This window comes from Hyperolius riggenbachi, chromosome 1 (genome assembly GCF_040937935.1).
Source record: "Hyperolius riggenbachi isolate aHypRig1 chromosome 1, aHypRig1.pri, whole genome shotgun sequence".
Taxonomy (NCBI): domain Eukaryota; kingdom Metazoa; phylum Chordata; class Amphibia; order Anura; family Hyperoliidae; genus Hyperolius; species Hyperolius riggenbachi.
The window spans coordinates 224,325,827-224,345,941 of record NC_090646.1 but is presented as its reverse complement, the minus strand read 5'-3'; the positions used below and the strand labels follow the sequence as shown (position 1 = coordinate 224,345,941).

The window sequence follows — 20,115 nt, the reverse complement described above, 5'->3', positions numbered from 1 at the left end:
ATCCTACCTATTATTATTTACATTTATTTTACATTTATGACAGGCAGGTCCATTTGACATAAATAAATCCTTATCGTTTGTCCTATTTCGTAGGTAAGTTGAATTTGGTAGGATACCTAGACAAACTGACATATCCATTGTCAATCAATCCTACATGATAGTACAATTCTATGAAGTATATTAGTTTGACATACTAACCTATCAAATTACTCTACCAAAGTAGTCCGGGTATAAAATACCTTGACAAAGTATATCAACTAGCAGGGGCGTAGCAATAGGGGGTGCAGAGGTAGCGACCGCATCGGGGCCCTTGGGCCAGAGGGGCCCCGAAGTGTCCACCCTCACATCAAAGTATTAGCTCTCTGTTGGTCCTGTGCTGGTAATAATCACTTCTGTAGATACTTTTGAATAGTAGTAATCATTAACAAACTGTTCCCCATCCCCTTCTTGCAACTCTGACACTGTGCTTGTGCTTAGCAGGTTTTGGTGCGCCGTATCAATTGTTATGTATAGAGTGCTTGGGGGGGGGGCCCATGTAAAACTTGCACCGGGGCCCACAGCTCCTTAGCTACGCCACTGTCAACTAGACATCACACCAGCCCTGGGTACCTCTGGACTAGAGCTTGTCAATGAGATCCTAATCACTTTAATTTTATGCACATAACTTTCTACAGCTTAAACTTGGATCAATCAGAAACATTTTCCCAATTTCAAGCTACATCTGTGTTGCTTGAGGCACTAAATAGCTGAGACACAACCATGCACTGTTATCTAGAAACATCTAACGAGACTCAAAAAAACCTTCAGCTAGACCTATAATAAGCAACAAAGATGACCCTAGCTTGTCTGAGGATCAGCCAATGTTGGACAATGTATGGACGTCTTGTATAAGTCCAGGCAATTCACTTCAGGACAGTACAAACAGCGTGTCCCATCTCTCTGCAGTAAACAGATCGCCGCAAGTGACTGAGAACTGAAGAACTAGGCTGGGAGGAGTGGGAGGGGAAAGTCTAGCAGGGTGGAGACTGCTATTTTCAGGAAGTAAAGTAACAAAAGAAAAGAAGCCTTCACTTGCTAGATACTAATATTTGGGGACTGAGCAGAGTGAAGTTCTACCTTTCTGTCATCTGAGTAGAGCCAATCTTCCTCCAAGCACAAGGGTCGTATCACTGGCTGCTATGGCGAGCCAATCAACAGGTTGGTGTAACCATCTTACAGGGTGCAGTCACAAACTGCTACAGGCATCTACCACTATAATATCTCCCTATATGTCTCTAGCAGCTATCAGATGGGATCACAGCCTGAGCCTCATGCTTGCTTTGCGATGCACCTTCTCCTGGTAAAGGCACTTTACTTGTATAGTAGTACTGTGACAGCACAAAGAGATTAGTAGCAGATACAGACTGTCAGTGGCACTTGCTGCGAATGTGACCCTCTACAGATGTTTATAGCTTGGCTGAAAGGCAACTTGTAGTGCAGTCAACTACAAATTTATTTACATGTGTTTATGCATGTTCACACAATGTACGTCGATAAGATAGGCATACACTACTTTATGTATAAACTAGGCATACATTGTATGTATAAACTATGCACACATTATTTAATTGCATGGTCATTTACTATGGAATCCTTTCAGTTTTACATTCGATATTCAGTAACGCACTGTAGAAGCATCTTATAAAAAAAACAGAGATGTGAATGTATGGGCAGTGCGTTGACATGTTGTAATTCTATGTGCATAGTGTGAATTTGAGTTGACCGAGAATGTAGTGTGTGTGTACAGCAACCCCCCATCCCCCCCCTGATGCATCCCTGAGAGATCCTGACTGCCAGATCATTTCAGTCGAGTGCATTGTTTTCCTGCTTATTCCATCTCATGGGAGCCATGCCACTGTCACCCCCTCCTCCCTCCAGCCTCACAACACATCTGTACAGCAATCTGCTCTGAACTGTCACCCCAGGGATCGAGTCCCAAACCTTGCGTGTGACAATCTTTTAAGGTGTGTATGGGACTTTACTGTGCGGCATTACAGCCTACAGAGATTGGATGCTAGTCTACTTTAGGAGACCCAGCAGGAACCCTCATAGGGAACAGTCCTCCAATCACAGCACCCTCTTACAGCACAAGTGTTGCGACTGGCTAAATAGTGTGGGCGTAGTTTACTACAACCCATTGGAAACCTAGCAGTTCTAAAGGGTGCTCATCACCCAATCGTGTTAGCCGAATTTCCCTATGAGGTTTCCTGCTGTGTCCTCTAAAATAGACTAGTGCTGAGATTTGTAGCTGGTTACTATATGACTGTCTCGCTGTAAAGCCAGCCATAAACTATACAACCATACCAACCATCTCAGGATCAATGTCACTGAGAATTAACATTACTGTTCTCCAGATGTCGATCGCAACGCTGATTGTGGTACTGGTGGAAAACACAATTTTTGCGCAATTAGACATTTTTGTCTTAGGGCTCGTTTCCACTATAGCGAATCCGCATGCGGGCACTGCATGCGGATTCGCTTACTTAATGTTAGTGGATGGGGCTGTTTCCACGTGTGCGGCGGCGGCGGCGTTTTTCGGTGCGGGGAAAATCTGCACGACAGGGTCGTGCAGATTCGCGTGCGGCAGGAATGCGGGCGAATCGCCGCTAATGCATTTAATAGGGAAATCGCATGCGGCTTTGTCATGCGGATTTCCCCGCGATTTCGCATGAAAGCCAATGGAACTTAACACAGGCAGTGACATGGTTAAATTCGCATGGCTCCTTGCCATGCGAAATCGCGGGGAAATCCGCATGGAGAAACGCAGCCGCATGCGATTTCTTCAGCGGTGGAATCCAGGCGATTCCGCACCGCTACAGTGGAAACAAGCCCTTAATGAATATCCAATTGGCCGAAACAGATTTTATGGCCAGCTCAAGTTCCAACTAGAGATCCACTGTTAGCAGCTAAATTGATATACTGGTAATATTTGCAGCAACTGCAGCTGGGGATCTGCATAATGTTCTCATTGGGTGAATTGCAGTATGTTGTAATACTGAAGGTGGTGATACCACTGCAAGCTGGCAGTGGCGTAACTATGGAGCTTGGGGCCCCAGTGCAAGTTTTACATGGGACCCAATCACTCTATTTATAAAAAGCCCCTAAACCCAGTGAGCATGAGAAAATAGCTTTTTAAGGGTTACCACTATTCAATGCACACTTTGGCCTGGTGCACACCAAAACCCGCTAGCAGATCCGCAAAATGCTAGCAGATTTTGAAACGCTTTTTCTTATTTTTCTGTAGCGTTTCAGCTAGCATTTTGCGGTTTTGTGAAGCATTTTTGGTGTAGTAGATTTCATATATTGTTACAGTAAAGCTGTTACTGAACAGCTTCTGTAACAAAAACGCCTGCAAAACCTCTCTGAAGTGCTGTTTTTCAGAGCGGTTTACGGTTTTCCTATACTTTACATTGGAGGCAGAAATGCCTTCGCAATCCAAAATCTGCAGCAGCCGGGAGTATGCGTTTCTGCAAAACTCCTCCCGCTCTGGTGTGCACCACCCCATTGAAATACAGGTACTTATCCGTTAGCCGGGCACATCCGGCAGGTGGCGCTAATTACTATTCCCCCTCCAGGCCGACATGGATAGTAGGGAAAGATGTAACTCTGGTGGAGTTTTGTCGCCACCTAGAGGATGCGCCCGGCTAACGAATAAGTACCGAAATACATTACCCAAGCGGATCCGCACCCGCAAGCGGATCGAAAAACGCTGCCGAACCGCTCTGGTGTGCACTAGGCCTTAGAGTTGTTCATTATCAACATAGCACCAATAAAAAGCTAATAAGATGGATAAACGAGGGCCCTTAGTAGGCGCCTCTGGCTCAGGGGCCCCGGTGTGGTCGTAACCTCTGTATCCCCTATTGCTATGCCACTGCAAGCTGGGAAACCTCACACAATGCTTTCTGAGGCCTGAAACCCACTAGAAGCACTTTTCTGAGTGCTTTGTGATTTGAAAAGCTCTTGCTAATGTAATGCTATGGGTGTGATCCCACTTGAGTGATGTGATTTTATAAAAATCCCCATAGCATTACATTAGCAAGAGCTTTTTCAAATCTCTAGCGCTTAGAAAAGGCTGCTAGTGGGTTTGAGCCCTCATACTGATAGGGAGGAATTGATGCAGGATTAAGCAAATTTATGCAGCTTGAAAATCAAATTCCACCTTGTTGGGATTCTATTGGATTGTTTTCAAGCTGCATAAATTTGCATACTACTGCATCAACTCAGAATCCATCTAATTAACTATCCGTAGTTACCGCTACCAGGCCACTGATGGAAACTATTCAGAAAGGTTAGTGTCACACTGGGACTTTGCATTGCACAGCTGTAAAAACAGGATTGCAATGGAAGTGAAAAGTCACTTTGTGCGTTACGTGTGAGATGCAACGCAAACGGTGCATAAAAGTATGCTTTTAGTAAACATGCACATTGTCCAGTAATGCACAGCATGCCTTGCATTATTCTGACACTGCCGCATTGAAGCGAGCATGCCATTGCAATATAATCTTATTAAATTTGCTATGCAATTGTATTGTGCAGCGCAATGTTTTAGGGCTGGAACCCACAGGAGCGCTTTTGGCAGCATTTTGGCAGCACTGCGATACGCTAGCAGTTTGCCAAAACGCTGGGCTAATGTTAATGGATGGGGCAACTTCCACAGGAACGTTTGCGTTTCTCAGAAACGCAAACGCAGGACGTGCAGCATTTTGGGAGCGTTAGCGCTTCAATGTAAAGTATTGAACCGCTAGCGGAAACGCTCAGCAAAACCTAAACTGAGCGGTTTTGCTATCGTTTTGCGGTTCAGCACACTGTAACAAAATGAAAAATAATTCACAGGACCAATCAGGATAAAAACGCAAAACGCTACGCACCCGCTGGGCAAAAAAATACAATGTTGCAAAACACGAACAAAAACGCGCATGAATCCGCTTGCAAACCGCTAGCGGTTGCGTTTTGCATTTGCTGTTTTCAGTGGGTTCCAGGTCTTACTGTGAAAGTAGCTTTCTGTAACTAAATGGTTTTGTTTATCACTGCATTTCACTGCCACATTGTTTCATTGTTCTCCCAATAATGTTTCACTTCTCGAAAAGTGAAATGGCCTTTGATGAAAACTCTAAATTCCTCCAAAACACTCATTTTGGTTCCATAGGAATTCGTTTGCACAGTGGCGTAGCTAGGGATCATGGGGCCCCATAGCAAACCTTTCATGGGGCCCTCAGATGTAGGCACCTGCCCCTACTCTATGGATATGAGTAAACTGGACAACTTACATTGTCATGCAATCAACACTGCATGTAGTCCATGGGCACTGAGACAAAGCCAGAGGGTGGAGAGACACAAGAAAGTTAATGAATACATGAAGTACCACCTGGGCCCCTTATACTTCAGAATCCTTTATTTATCATTTATTTATTTATTTCGCCAAGTACAAACATGGGGTTGTACCCGGAATTGCTTTTGGCTCATACAGGTTCTGGAAAAATATGGTGGGGGTCTGGGGGAATGAATAATGTCCAAAGGCCAAGAGCTGAGGATGCAATGTTATGGTGCCACCAGTTGCACTTGGCAATCATCTTTCATCCCTAAGGATACATGGGGGGGGGGGGGGGGGGGTCAGAGGGAGGCGAAGGTTCAGCAGTGATGACCCAGTTCTTCATGGCTGATGCTGCAAAGGATCCCGATTGCTGACATCTGGCAGTACTGGCCAAGGTGTTCCAGCTCAAAAGGTGCAGTAGTGTTAATTTCTGTGGTGGGTCCCAACTCCTGGGCAGCATTCAGCAGGGCTGGTCAAGATACTCTGGGCTTGATTCACAAAGCGGTGCTAACCTACTTAGCACGTCTAAAGTCTTAAGGCGCGCTAACCAGGGTGCTAAGTAGGTTAGCACTGGTTTTCTCAATTGAGAAATCCGGTGCTAACCTACTTAGCACCCTGGTTAGCACGTCTAAATACTTTAGACGTGCTAAGTAGGTTAGCACCGCTTTGTGAATCAAGCCCTCTGACTGTCACAGAATCATCCGGCTGTGGCGGCCCTTACTTCTGGTTTAGTGACTGGCATCATAGAGGGGCTGAACCAGAGATCCCTGCTGCGGTGGAACAGCAGCAGCCGATTGATGGATGGAGCCGGCATCCAGTGAGGCCAAAGGTTTCCCGATTGGCGCGTGTCTTCCTACCTCAGTGGAGCCCTGATCTCCTAGGTAGCAGCGGTGGACTCCACAAGGCCTGTGCCTGCACAGATAATGGACCCAGGCAACAGCAAGGTGGAAAAAACACCAGGTCCAGGACTCCCCGCGACCAGCACCAGCATCCCAGGCTACACTGGACCACACTGCACACCTCCAGGGGGGAAAACAAGGTTTAATGGTAGGTAAAAGGGAAGAAAAACAAAAAAAGCCAGAATCCTGTGGCCTTGGCTGCCAATTAAGGCGCTATTTTCAGGGCCCCATATCAGCTGGTATGGCTGTTGCTACGCCCCAGTTTGTTGTTCCTGCGGAACACAAATTTTTCTATTGCTGAATTCTTTATGATCATCCTTTGTAATCAGTTTAAAGCCCTGTACGCACGCTAGTTTAAATGTGGCTGAGGTGGCCAATAATGGACGACCACCTCAGCCGATAATCCGGCGTGTGTACAGCTGCCCCATTTGCTGCCTGGCCAGGGCTCTGCCAGGTGGATCAACTTAGCAGAGCAACAGCCATTACCTTTGTCCTCGCCTGCGGTGTGACATACGCCACTCTGTTGGCCCTGCACTTCTCTGTGTCGTCAGTTGTACAGCGGACTCCTTGTCTGTACAACCTCAGCCCAACTATGTTGCCCGAGAGATCGGGTCCTAATCCCCATCAGGCAATTTTAATCCACCATGTGTACGGGCCTTAAAGGACAGGCAGCGCCACCCAATACTGATGATCCAATATTAACCACCTTAGCGGTATGGACGAGCTCAGCTCGTCCATTACCGCCAGAGGGTGCCGCTCAGGCCCTGCTGGGCCGATTTTGATCAAATAAAGAGCAGCACACGCAGCCGGCACTTTGCCAGCCGCGTGTGCTGCCCGATCGCCGCTGCTCTGCGGCGATCCGCCGCGAGCAGCGGCGAAAGAGGGTCCCCCCAGCCGCCTGAGCCCTGCGCAGCCGGAACAAATAGTTCCGGTCAGCGCTAAGGGCTGGATCGGAGGCGGCAGACGTCAGGACGTCGGCTGACGTCCATGACGTCACTCCGCTCGTCGCCATGGCGACGTAGTAAACAAAACACGGAAGGCCGCTCATTGCGGCCTTCCGTGTTACTTTTGGCCGCCGGAGGCGATCAGAAGAACGCCTCCGGAGCGCCATCTAGTGGGCTTTCATGCAGCCAACTTTCAGTTGGCTGCATGAAATAGTTTTTTTTTAATTTAAAAAAAACCCTCATGCAGCTGCCCTGGCGATCTTAATAGAACGCCAGGGTGGTTAACTTCTATATCTTATATCAATATGGGAAAGCTCCTCGGCTTCCTGGGAGGTACAGTGATTTATGTAGACAGTTCCAGAAATGTACTTAAATTTCAACAGGACTTCTTGGGGAAATGTATCACGAAAGAGCCTCCTTACGTTTCCACTCAGTTTTCCTTTGTGACGTCATCTTGTATAGATGCTAGCATTAGGTTGACTGGTGGGTATCTTAATTAATTGTAGCTTGGGCTGTGTTTCCTTGTCTTTTTACAAGGTGGTTTTGGCTCTGAAATTTGCCTGTGGCTATGTCAAACATATTTTTTTTTTTTTTTTTTTTACTTTTGTTATAGAAAGTATTTCAGCTACAGGAAATACTTGAATGTGAAAGTATTTATCAGTTAAAGGAAAGGCTGTCACTGGATAATGATTTTCACTTTTGGTGTGCCGGATTGCTTACTCATACCAGTGCCATCATCTGATCTCTGCATTTCGGTTGTCAGAACTTCTCGATTCTGTAGCAGTCAGTCCTGACCTGGTACTACTGCCGGTCAGTTTTGCTGACATAATAGCTACATTCACATTGGGGAAATTTAACATGCAGTAAGGCGCTGCCATTAGAATTCTATGTGACATTCAGACAGGGCCGGATTACCGACCAGGCAACAAAAGCAGTCGCTTGGGGCCCCCATTCAGAGTCAAAGGGGCCCCATAATGGTTAAAGGGACTGAGCAGGGCAGTAACTATGGAAAGATGCATATCATTTTAAAGCTCTCTTTCTCCTTTTTCTAATGATATATAATTCGCCGCCCTATGCCTTTTAGTTTTCGCTATTTTCGCGATCGAAATCACGGCCACGGCAATTTCGCGAAAATAGCGAAAACTAAAAGGAGTAGGGTGGCAGTTTATCTATCATTGGAAAGAGGAGAAAGAGAGCTTCAAAATGATATGCATCTTTACATAGTTACATTGTATTACACAGGATGACTTTTCTCCAAAGTCAGCAGCTCGATTCAGCACAATGCAATTAAATATAAGGAACCCAGGGGGATATAATTACAAACATCATGCTGGTAGGTGTGAGGATGTAATTAATTAGTTAATCTCGGCTCTGCCTGTTCAGTGAGCCAGCATCTATTCAGTAGGAGACCTTATGCAAGTCTCTCTGATGCTACGTACACACATGCGACAACGATCGTTCGTTGTCAACGACGAACGATCTTTTAATTGACGAAAGAACGACCGAAGTAAAGTTAGTTGTAAAAAGTGTGTAACGATCACATCGTTAGAACGAACGTTACACCACGTAAAAGCACTTGATGCGCCTGCGCATAAAATTGTAAAGTTCCTTGGAGAAAAAGTGAAATGCGCATGTCCAGCCTGGTACGAACGATCGTTTCCAACGATGTACCACTTTTGCTAACGATCGTCGGTGGTAAAAATCCGCCAAGACAGAACTTTGTTTTGTAGCGATTTGCCTCGTTCGTCGTTTGCCTTAATAGTCGTTGGTTCGTTTTTTGTAACGATCGTCGTTGGTAAAGATCGGGGAACGATCGTTACAAACGACTATAGTCGCATGTGTGTACGCACCTTAACACTGCTACTGCCTATAGGGCGTGCCCTAGTGGCTGCAGCTCTAGCGCTTTGAGTCCGCCAGGGGAAAAGCACGATATAAACGTTATTTGTCTTGTCAAATGATGCCGTGCGCTGCTGATTGTCTTCAGAGCCAGGCTCTATTCCTAGGTCCCCCTCCTGCTGCTGTGCAGTCTGCCGCTGCCCACTCCGCCCTCCCTTCCCACAGAGAACCACAGCTGCAGCAAGAATGATAGCAGCAGATGGCAAACGCTCACTCACCTATCCATGATCCAAGCGATAGAGATCCCGTCATCTGAAACCCATCTGTCTCTTCTACAGTGCAGCCGCTCGCTCTGAACTTCCTGATTCTCAGATCAGACAGGAAGTAGGATGTAGTAATAGTAGTAGTAACAGAGCGTCAGCACTCTAGAGGAGACAGATGGGCTCCGGATGACGGGACCTCTATTGCTTGGATCGCAATAGGTGAATGTGAGTCATCTGGTGCTGTCATTCTCCCCCGCTGCGGCTGCCGTCTCTGATGGACTATCGTATTCACTGGGATGGAGGCTGCATGGTGGCTGTCTAGTTTGGGAGGAAATCGGTTGTTCAGTGGTGGGCGTGGTTATGTAATTCTGTCTGGGGAACGGCTTCCGGTTTGGCGGTGTCCAGAGCTTTCTGCTATTGCCAGGCTGGAGATGCAGGGGGAAAGTGCTGCTGCTGTGATATCTGGCGCCCTCTTCACAGGGGTGCCCCAGCCCCTGAGTGCAAATGTCCCAGCCATTCATCTCTCACTCTGCATTTTGCCGCTGCTATTCCCTGCATTGTGCACCCACAGAGGAAAGTGGGCTGTTGCCCATAGCAACCAGTAGCTCGGCTGCCCCGGTGTGTGCGGCATATTGCTGTGCAGCTGCATTTTCTGATTCTATTACAACATGATGGGGGGGCGCCCAAATCAGTTACTTTGCTTAGGGCCTCATTTAGCCTTAATCCGGCTCTGCATTCAGAGTATATCTGGTGCAATACGATCTAATGGACTCTGGCATCCCAACGCACAGCATGCAAAGAGTTACTGCATAATGTGCATTGAGGCTCAGTGCACACCAAAAACCCTCTAGCAGATCTGCAAAACGCTGGAGGTTTTTAAAGCAGATTTCAGAGCGATTCTAGGCATGTTTAGAGACGTTTTCTAAACATGCCTAGCATTTTGTGGAGCATTTTTGTGTAGCAGATTACAAATATTGTTACAGTAAAGCTGTTACTGAACAGCTTCTGTAACAAAAACGCTTGAAAAAAAGCTCTGATCTAGCGTTTTTCAGAGCTGTTTTCCACTTTCCTATACTGTAACATTGAGGCAGAAACGCCTCAGAAATCTAAAAAAATCTTGCAGCCCGCACGTTTTGCGTTTGTGGAAAAAAAGAACCGCTCTGGTGTGCACCATCCCATTCAATTTCATTAGCCAAGCGGTTCTCCCCCTGCAAGCATTTTAAAAAACGCTCCAGAACCGCTCTGGTGTGCACCAGCCCTAACAGTGGCGCTGAAGCATACTTTTCACTGACTGTGTGCTTCCAGATAGTTATATACGTGCAAACGCTTTAGATTGTAAGCTCGCAAGGGCAGGGTTCTCTCCCCCTTTTGTTTCTTGGTAACCATTATACATGTTATTCATCATGTTAATTTTATCACTGTCATTACCAATTCTATAATTCGTTTTTTTTATCATTCTTTGTATTTTGTCACTAATTATGTATCTTGTATATTGGTGTACACCATTGTCTGTATTATTATGTACCCCATGTTTGTTTCTTACTTTGTACAGCACCACGGAATATGGTGGCGCTTTATAGATCAATAATAATAATAAAAAGCTAGTCATATTGTGATGCCAGTTACTGATGTAATTTACAAGTTTTAGGGCTTGTTCACGCTAGTGCAAAACACTTGCAGTTTTTAAAAACTGCTAGCCCATGTAAGCCCATGGCAGTGTTCTCACTGCCTCGTTTGCGGATAGCGTTAACCGCAATCGCGTGACATGCATCATTTTGCCGGCGATTTGCGATTAGCATGCATAGCACCGCTAATCGCGATCACTCCCAAAAACGCTGCAGTGTCCAGTGATTTTTACGCATGTATCGCAGAAAAATCACTCCCTAGGTGTGAATGGGGCCTTAAGGTTCGTATACACGTCCGATAAAGATCGTTCGTTACGAACGATTCGTGACGTTTACACGATATTCAAATTAGACGGAAAAGATCGTTCGTAATGAACGATTGTGTACACACGTGAACGATATAAGTATAAAGTACTGAACGACGAACGATTAAAAAATGCGTGCGCAAACGGAAGTGACGTTATGACAGGCAATAAGAACATGCGTTATCGGACGATCTTTGTACACACTGCAACGATTGAACGATTATCTTTCGAAAAAATCCGCCGGGTTGGATCGGTCGGATTGAACGATAACGGTCGTTATCGTCCCAAAAAACGATCGTTGGAAAATTTGGAGCGCACGATTATCGGTCCAATTGTCGTTATCGTTCATTTTTGAACGATCGTTATCGTACGTGTGTACTCAGCTTTACTCCAAAAACATTCAGGATCAATCTAGCTGTACAAGATCCCTCATGTAACCAGAGATGTGATCTTGAATTTCGCTTGGCATTTTTTTCTTTTACTCTTCAGGGACTGAACAACAACTTTGCACAGACATGACTAATTTGTTTTAGAAACATACTGGTTATGTAATTACCTCACTGATTGATGGGAGAATATTTCCCTGACCTGCTTCCCAGTGGTTACAGAAGCTATAGTTTGGGGTCAGAAGCATATCACAGAACCTGTCAGCAGTGCTTTTCATACAACAAGCAGGATCTAATTAAAACAATTGTGTTATAGGCTATTGATTACCATAGAGAATTGTGTACTGTGTCCTTACTGTGATTGGATCTACATTTGGAAGAAGTGTCAGCATGTAGCATTAGTGCACAGGCGACAAGTTGGGGCATGACTGGAAAATATTGGAGACGCTGGTTTGTCAGTCAGTACTGTAGTGCTGCCTGGAGGGAAATATTTCCTGCATATCTGGAAGGCTGAGAAGCAGGGCTACTGGTATTACTACTTTAAGTTTGTTAGTATGTGACTCCCACTGGTTCACGCAGCTTTGTGCAGCAATGCTCAATTTAGGTTCCAGAATAATGTTTCCTTTTCAGGTGCAACACGCAAGTATGCAGCCTATTTAAACTGCTGTGCACTGCTACACCCTTTAGTTTACTTTACATATTGATTCTATGCCAGGTATGAAACTCCAGGCAAACACTCAAATATGGCAGAAGAAGCCTTTCCTCATCATGTACTTTGTTTGATAAATATTAGGGGAAGTCCTAAAAGAGTCTCTTAAAGAGACACTGAAGTGAAAAAAAAATTATGATATTATGATTTGTATGTGTAGTACAGCTAAGAAATAAAACATTAAGATCAGATACATCAGTCTAATTGTTTCCAGTACAGGAAGAGTTAAGAAACTCCAGTTGTTATCTCTATGCAAACAAGCCACTAACTCTCCGACTAAGTTTAGTCAAATGGAGAGGGCTGTTATCTGACTTTTATTATCTCAACTGTTCCTGGACTATTTACTTTTCCTCTGCTAGAGGAGAGGTCATTACTTCACAGACTGCTCTGAAAGACTCATTTTGAATGCTGAGTGTTGTGTAATCTGCACATATTCTAGAATGATGCAATGTTAGAAAAAACACTATATACCTGAAAATAAAAGTATGAGAATATTTTCTTAGCTGCTAATCTTCTAGTAATTATTCATAGTACACAACCAATTCACTATATCATATATTTTTTTCGCTTCAGTGTCTCTTTAAATGATGATTACAGCGGACAGGAACTTAGAACTTCCTCTCTGCTCTAAAATATAAGCAGCAGCATAATAACCTTAAAAGAAAAAAACATTTCTTTGTTACAGCTGATACAAATCCTGCAATAAATCTGGAGTGTCTACTTCCTGCTTTCATGGAAGCAGACATATTGTTTACATTTTGTGTTTACAAATTAGCTGCTCTGTCATGACAAAGGAGAATCCTGAGCTGACAGCTCAGAGTTGAAATTACGGTGGTGATTAGTCACAGATGAGCGGGAATTAGAGAGGCTAAAGTCTAAGGGCTCAGCCACACTATAAGCGCTTTTCTGAGCGCTTGTGATTGTTTAATGCTTTCTGAGTGCTTTTAAAAAAAAATCACCCCCGTTCCCTTTTATAAAAAGTACACGATTTTTACCGCAATTTTAATGAACATGAATGGGAGCAATTTTTAAAAAGCGCTCAGAAAGCAATAATCAATCAGAAAGGGCTCAGAAAAGCGCTTAGTGTGGCTGAGCCCTAAATACATACATATAGGGTGCATTTATCTCTGTTTGTCTTCTGACATGTGCGAGAGTTCAGGTCAACATTAAGGCCTGGAACCCACTAGCAGCGCTTTTCTTTTTTTTTCATATTAAAGGCTTTATTGAACAGATTATCAATTGTAACAACATCCAATGCCAGTCAAATAGCACATCAATTATACAAGTGATTTGCATATAGAGTCTAATTAACATAAACTAAAAATAGAAAAAGGAAGGAAAAAAAACACAAAAGGAAAGAATAAAAATGCGGTCGGGGAGCTTGGCCCATAAGAATGGACCATTCAACCTGGGAAATGGGGCACAGGGTACCTCCGGCTGAGATCCCAGGGATCGGTCCTTCTTGAAGATCTCCAAACACTCCTAAATTGCTCTCCAGGCAGCACCGCACATAGAAAAGGAACAGAACAAAAACATCAGCTTAACAAAATGTCCACTGTATACCTCTTCTAGAAACAGGAGTCCTGAGGTATAAGTTACCTGTATAACTAGATAAATGCAGTATACGCACATGTCCAGGGGCGACTAAAGATGTCTATAAGCCCTCCAAAGTTCCCAAATAAGATCAAATTTGGTCATGTTCTCAGTACTATGATAATACACTCGATCCATCAACATCATAAGGTCTAGACGTTGGGTAACCAATGCTAAATCAAGGTCAGTGGATTTCCATTTATAAGCAATGGACCATTGAGCAGCCAATAACATGTATCTATATAATGGCCTAAATTTACCTGGGACATCATCATTCTGTGTATACAATAGGGCCTGGGGAGCGGTTAAGGACATCGGAAAGCCAAACACCTCCTTAGTCATAGATTTCCATGCGTCCCAGAACTGCTGTGCAACGGGGCAATCCCAAAAAACATGCAACAGTGTGCCTTCCATACCACAGGCTCGAAAACAGGCCGATGGGACCGAAGGATAGATTTTATGTAATTTAGACGGTGTATAATACCAACGAAACAAGATCTTGTAAGCTGTGTCTTTCACCATGTTTGATTTGATCACCCCAGAGACAGCAGTCCAGACAAAAGACCAATCAGTGCGATCATATTGGATACCTAGATCCCGCTCCCAAGCTCCCATATATGACATTTTATCATCATGATCACGACCTAGCAGTAGCGCATAAAGTATTGAAATTAACCCTTTTCTACGAGAGAAACCAAAGAATAATGATTCAAACATAGTAGGGTCATATACTGGAGATGAGGGAAAGATTGAAGAGAAGTAGTGTTTAATTTGGCAAAATCGATATGCTTCTTCCATAGGGGCGTCTCTACTAAATCTGAGCATGTTAAAAGTAATCGGAACATCACTTATCCAAAACCTATTTGCTGTGTGGAGATCTTTATCCCTCCACCAGGAGAAAACTTGCGGGTTCCTAAAAGCAGGAACAAACCGAGGATTACCGAAGATAGAGATGCTGGAGGAGGGAAAAGTCATAAGTTTGTATGTGGAAGCTATAGAAATCCAAAGTTTGGCCAATGACGATACAATCCTATTCCTGTCAGCAAGGACTGTCAAATCCTTCTTGGAAACTATCGTGACTAATGAATTTAGGTGGAAAGGAAAAACTGAGGTAGATTCTAGCTGATACCATGCCGGAGGCTTTGAATCTATGTTCCAATCTAACATTTGACTAAGTTTGGTGGCTAGGTAATAGTGCCATAGGCTCGGCAAGCCAATTCCTCCTTGCATGGGGGATCTATAAAGAATCTGTGCCCGGACTCTAGCTGGTTTACCGTCCCAAATAAATTTATTGATTTGTGATTGAATAATAGATATGGATTTTTTGGTTATAGTTATAGGAAGCATACGAAACAGATATAATAATTTGGGAAGGATAATCATCTTACAAGCAACATTTCTGCCCAGCCATGACACCTTATATGTAGACCAAATCTTCAAAAGTTGCGTAATTTGATTAGTTGTATGCAAAAAATTGGCTCCATATAGGTCCCTAAAGCAAGGTGTGAGAAAGATTCCCAAATATTTAAATTTAGTGTGGCTCCATTTAAAACTGTAAGTAGAATCTAACCATCTAATCGTATGTGGATATAGATTGATTGGGAGGGCTGTGGATTTGGACGAATTAACTTTAAGCCCTGAAAAATTTGCAAAAGTCTCTAATAATTGGAAAAGATTAGGTAAAGAGGTTAATTGTCTAGTCAGGAATAGGAGAGCATCGTCAGCATACAAAGAAAGCTTGATATTATCAATACCATATCCATAGATATTGGGATGTCTTCTAATCGCCACTGCCAAGGGCTCTAGAGCGAGGGCGAACAGCAATGGGGAGAGAGGACACCCCTGACTGGTGCCTCGTTTAAGATGAATGGGAGTGGAAGTTGCCCCAGGGATGCGAATCATAGTAGATGGAGAATCATATAAGGCTAAGACTGCTGTAATGATGGGACCGGTTAGGCCAAAGCTTTCCAGGGCAGAGATCAAATATTGCCAACCCACAGAATCAAATGCTTTACTGATATCAAGACCCAACATCAGAAACTTTGATTTCTTAATCTCTGCATCTTGTAAAATATTAATTGCCAATCTCACATTATCAGAGCCTTGCCTACCAGGGATAAAACCAGTCTGGGAAGGAGCAACCAAATCACCCACCAGGGTACCTAATCGTGATGCCAAAATTTTAGCAAAGAGTTTGATATCATTATTCAGAATTGAAATTGGTCTAAAACCCGCAGGGGAAGAGTGGTCGGCATCTGGTTTAGGAAGTAGGGTCAGCAGCGCTTTTCTAAACCTTTTCTGATCGCTTCAGGGATTTGTTTTGTGCGTGTTTAAACCACCCCCATATCATTGCATTAGCAAGAGCTTTACAAATCACTGGTGCTTAGAAAGCGCTGCTAGTGGGTTCCAGGCTTAAGGCCCTGTACCGTCAATGAAAAGTACTGATACCCTGTCACAGAATTGTGAAGTTTTTGTAGACTAGTGTTGCTTGAATATGCCTCTGTAATTCATGGGGAACAGGTCAAAATGTTCAGGATTTAGAGCGCATCAAATCTAAATAACACTGAAGTGATTTGGGAACTTTTTAGCAATTTATTTGGACCCCTGGATGACAATTGTATACAGCAGTGTGGAGTGGCCATTTGCTACAGCTTGGAGTCCAACATGGGAAAGATGCTGATCTTTCCTTTTACAGCCCCAGTCACATTCAGCCACTGAATACAACATAAGGTCCAATCTATAAGCAGCACATTTTAACCTCCCCGGCGTTCTATTGAGATCGCCAGGGAGGCTGCGGGAGGGTTTTTTTTCAATTAAAAAAAAACTATTTCATGCAGCCAACTGAAAGTTGGCTGCATGAAAGCCCACTAGAGGGCGCTCCGGAGGCGTTCTTCCGATCGCCTCCGGCGCCCATAATAAACAAGGAAGGCCGCAATGAGCGGCCTTCCTTGTTTTGCTTAGATCGTCGCCATGGCGACGAGCGGAGTGACGTCATGGACGTCAGCCGACGTCCTGACGTCAGCCGCCTCCGATCCAGCCCTTAGCGCTGGCCGGAACTTTTTGTTCCGGCTGCGCAGGGCTCAGGCGGCTAGGGGGGCCCTCTTTTGCCGCTGCTCGCGGCGAATCGCCGCAGAGCGGCGGCGATCAGGCAGCACACGCGGCTGGCAAAGTGCCGGCTGCGTGTGCTGCACTTTATTTGATAAAAATCGGCCCAGCAGGGCCTGAGCGGCAGCCTCCGGCGGTGATGGACGAGCTGAGCTCGTCCATACCGCTCAGGAGGTTAATGCCAAAGGTATGTATACACGCTAAATGGAAATCGGGATGCAAATGGCCACCTTGGCTGCATATGGAGTGTCAACACTAGGCCTTGCAAACGTGGTTCGCGTTCTCCAATTGTTGTGTAAACAAAATATAAAGTTCTGTTAAAAAGAACTGCGCTCAAAGCCAAGATGCAATTGAAACAGTTTAAGGGCTGAAACCCACAGGAGCGCTTTTGGCAGCGCTGTGATACGCTAGCACTTTGCCAAAACGCTGGGCTAATGTTAATGGATTGGGCAACTTCGGAGGGGGGGGGGGGGGGGTTGCGTTTCCCAGAAATGCAAACGCAGGATGTGCAGCATTTTGAGAGCGTTAGTGCTTCAATGTGAAGTATTGAAACGCTCAGCAAAACCTAAACTGAGCGGTTTTGCTAGCGTTTTGCGGTTCAGCACACTGTAACAAAATGATAAATAATTCACAGGACCAATCAGGATAAAAGCACAAAGCGCTACACAACTGCTGAGGAAAAAAATACAATACGACCGAAAACGCGCATGAATCTGCTTGCAAACCGCTCAGACAAAACTCTAGCGGTTGCGTTTGCTGATTTCAGTGGGTTCCAGGCCTTAGGCTGGTTTCACAGTGGGACGTTGCGTTTTAGGGGACGTTGACATCATATCCTCCCTGACTCTTGTTTTCCCCCCTCCATTTACTTGCTCATTGTGTATTCATTAGCTGCCCTCCTCCCAGAGTCTTCAGACACTCCCACTGAGGTGTATACTAGGAACTGCACTGTCTTTTGCACTTTTTTATTTTTTTTTCTCCACCAAACGCTGAGTCACCTCAGTCTTGCTTGTAAACACAAGTAAGCAGAGGATAATGTTTCAGATAGGCTAGTTAGGGCAGGGGCCTGCAACCCGCGGCTCCAGAGCCGCATGCGGCTCTTTTTCACCTTTGCCGCGGCTCCGGTAGTGTATGTCAGTGGCTGCGGCACGCGTGTGTCGTGTGCTGCCGCTGGCCGGCAGCCTATAAGAGAGGCCGCCGGACCGATGCAGTGCAGGGCTTCGGGCGGCCATTTTCCCGTAGCCCTGCAGTTTAATGCAGGCAAGACGTGACGTCGGGAAGGAAGAGGATCGTAGGAGTTGCGCGCCACAAGGAGGTCGGGACCGGAGGTCGGGACAGGAGGAGATCGGGACAGGAGGTCTTCTGACTAGGTGAGTAAATGGGTTTTTCTTTTCATATCTGCTGAAGGATTGTGCATATTGGGGTCAGATCTGCTGAAGGATTGTGCATATTGGGGTCATATCTGCTAACAATTTGTGCATATTGGGGTCATATCTGCTAACAATTTGTGCATATTGGGGTCATATCTGCTAACAATTTGTGCATATTGGGGTCATATCTGATCCTGTATATAGCATTAGGCTACTTGCACACCAAGACGTTGCGTTAGGTGCTATGTTAAGGTCGCATAACGTGCACCTAATGCAACGTATGGTGGTGCGGGAGAGGACGGTAGAGTGAGCCGCGTTAGGCGGCTCTATCCATGTAAGGTCTCCCAGAGTGGCGCTGATTGGCCGGCGGGACCACGTGATGCGGAGCGAGACACTCCGCATCACGTGGTCCCGCTGGCCAATCAGCAGCCGCCAGTGCAGTGAATATTAAGTAGCCATGTGCGCGGCTACTGTAGCTGCATCGCCCCGTCTCCTCTCCGCCCCCCACTGAGCATGTGCAAACAGTCTAACGCGGCTATGGCCGCTCTAACGCCGTAGCATGCTGCACTTTCGGCAGAACGTGCAGCGTTACATGTAACGCAACGTGGGCTGTGTGAACAGCCCACTTGTGTTACATTGCTGTGCATTGGGGGAGCGTTACAGGCGCACTAACCTGTAACGTCTTAGTGTGTAAGCAGCCTTAAGGTAAGAAACAATATATGCAGTGTTAGATTTGTTTTATAATGGTTTTGCGGCTCCCAGTTTTTTTCTCTTTTCGGAAACGGGTGCAAGTGGCTCTTTATGTCTTAAAGGTTGCAGACCCCTGAGTTAGGGAAATAAATGGAAGAGGAGGAATATATTATAGATAAAAAGAACCCCCAGCATACAACTGTTTGGCACTGACTACTAAAGGGCCAGTGCTCCTAAAGTATGTGATAACTCCAAATCATAACAGCAGAAAAAGTTTTGCAAGTTTTGAATGCAGGATTAGCATCTTTATCACTTAATACACTCATACCAGTTGCTGTTGAAATCTGAAACCCCCAAGCAAATAGCATAAAAAGACTACTCTAATCTCATTTGAATGCATATTTACACTTCACTAAGGCCTGGAACCCACTGAAAACCGCAAACGCAAAACGCAACCGCTAGCGTTTTGTCTGAGCGGTTTGCAAGCGGATTCATGCACGTTTTTGGTCGTGTTTTGCAACATTGTATTTTTCTGCCCAGCGGGTGCGTAGCGTTTTGCGTTTTTATCCTGATTGGTCCTGTGAATTATTTTTAATTTTGTTACAGTGTGCTGAACCGCAAAACGCTAGCAAAACCGCTCAGTTTAGGTTTTGCTGAGCGTTTCTGCTAGCGTTTCAATACTTTACATTGAAGCGCTAACGCTCCCAAAATGCTGCAGGTCCTGCGTTTGCGTTTCTGGGAAACGCAAACACTCCTGTGGAAGTTGCCCCATCCATTAACATTAGCCCAGCGTTTTGGCAAACTGCTAGCGTATCGCAGTGCTGCCAAAACGCTGCCAAAAGCGCTCCTGTGGGTTCCAGCCCTAATGGCTGGAACCCACCAGAGCGATTTTTTTTTTTTTTTTTTTTTTTTTTTTGAGCGTTTAGGGAGCGTGATCACTGGCGTAATCGCTCATCAAAACTTGCACAGAGCGATTTTGCTAGCGTTTTAAAGTTAATGTACACTGTAACAAAATTAAAAATAATTGAAAGGACCAATCAGAC

General features: G+C 45.0%; 1 protein-coding gene across 2 annotated transcripts in view; it reads left to right on the top strand.

Annotated features, from left to right (window-relative positions):
* Positions 1–1,031: 1,031 nt before the first annotated feature.
* Positions 1,032–20,115, top strand: part of CASP6 (caspase 6) — a 73,565-nt gene continuing 54,481 nt past the window's right edge. For both annotated transcript variants that reach the window (XM_068270444.1, XM_068270436.1), the window contains exon 1: positions 1,032–1,197. In XM_068270444.1, the coding sequence (XP_068126545.1) occupies positions 1,179–1,197 (19 nt within the window). In that variant the 5' untranslated portion in view covers positions 1,032–1,178. The remainder of the gene's footprint in view (positions 1,198–20,115) is intronic.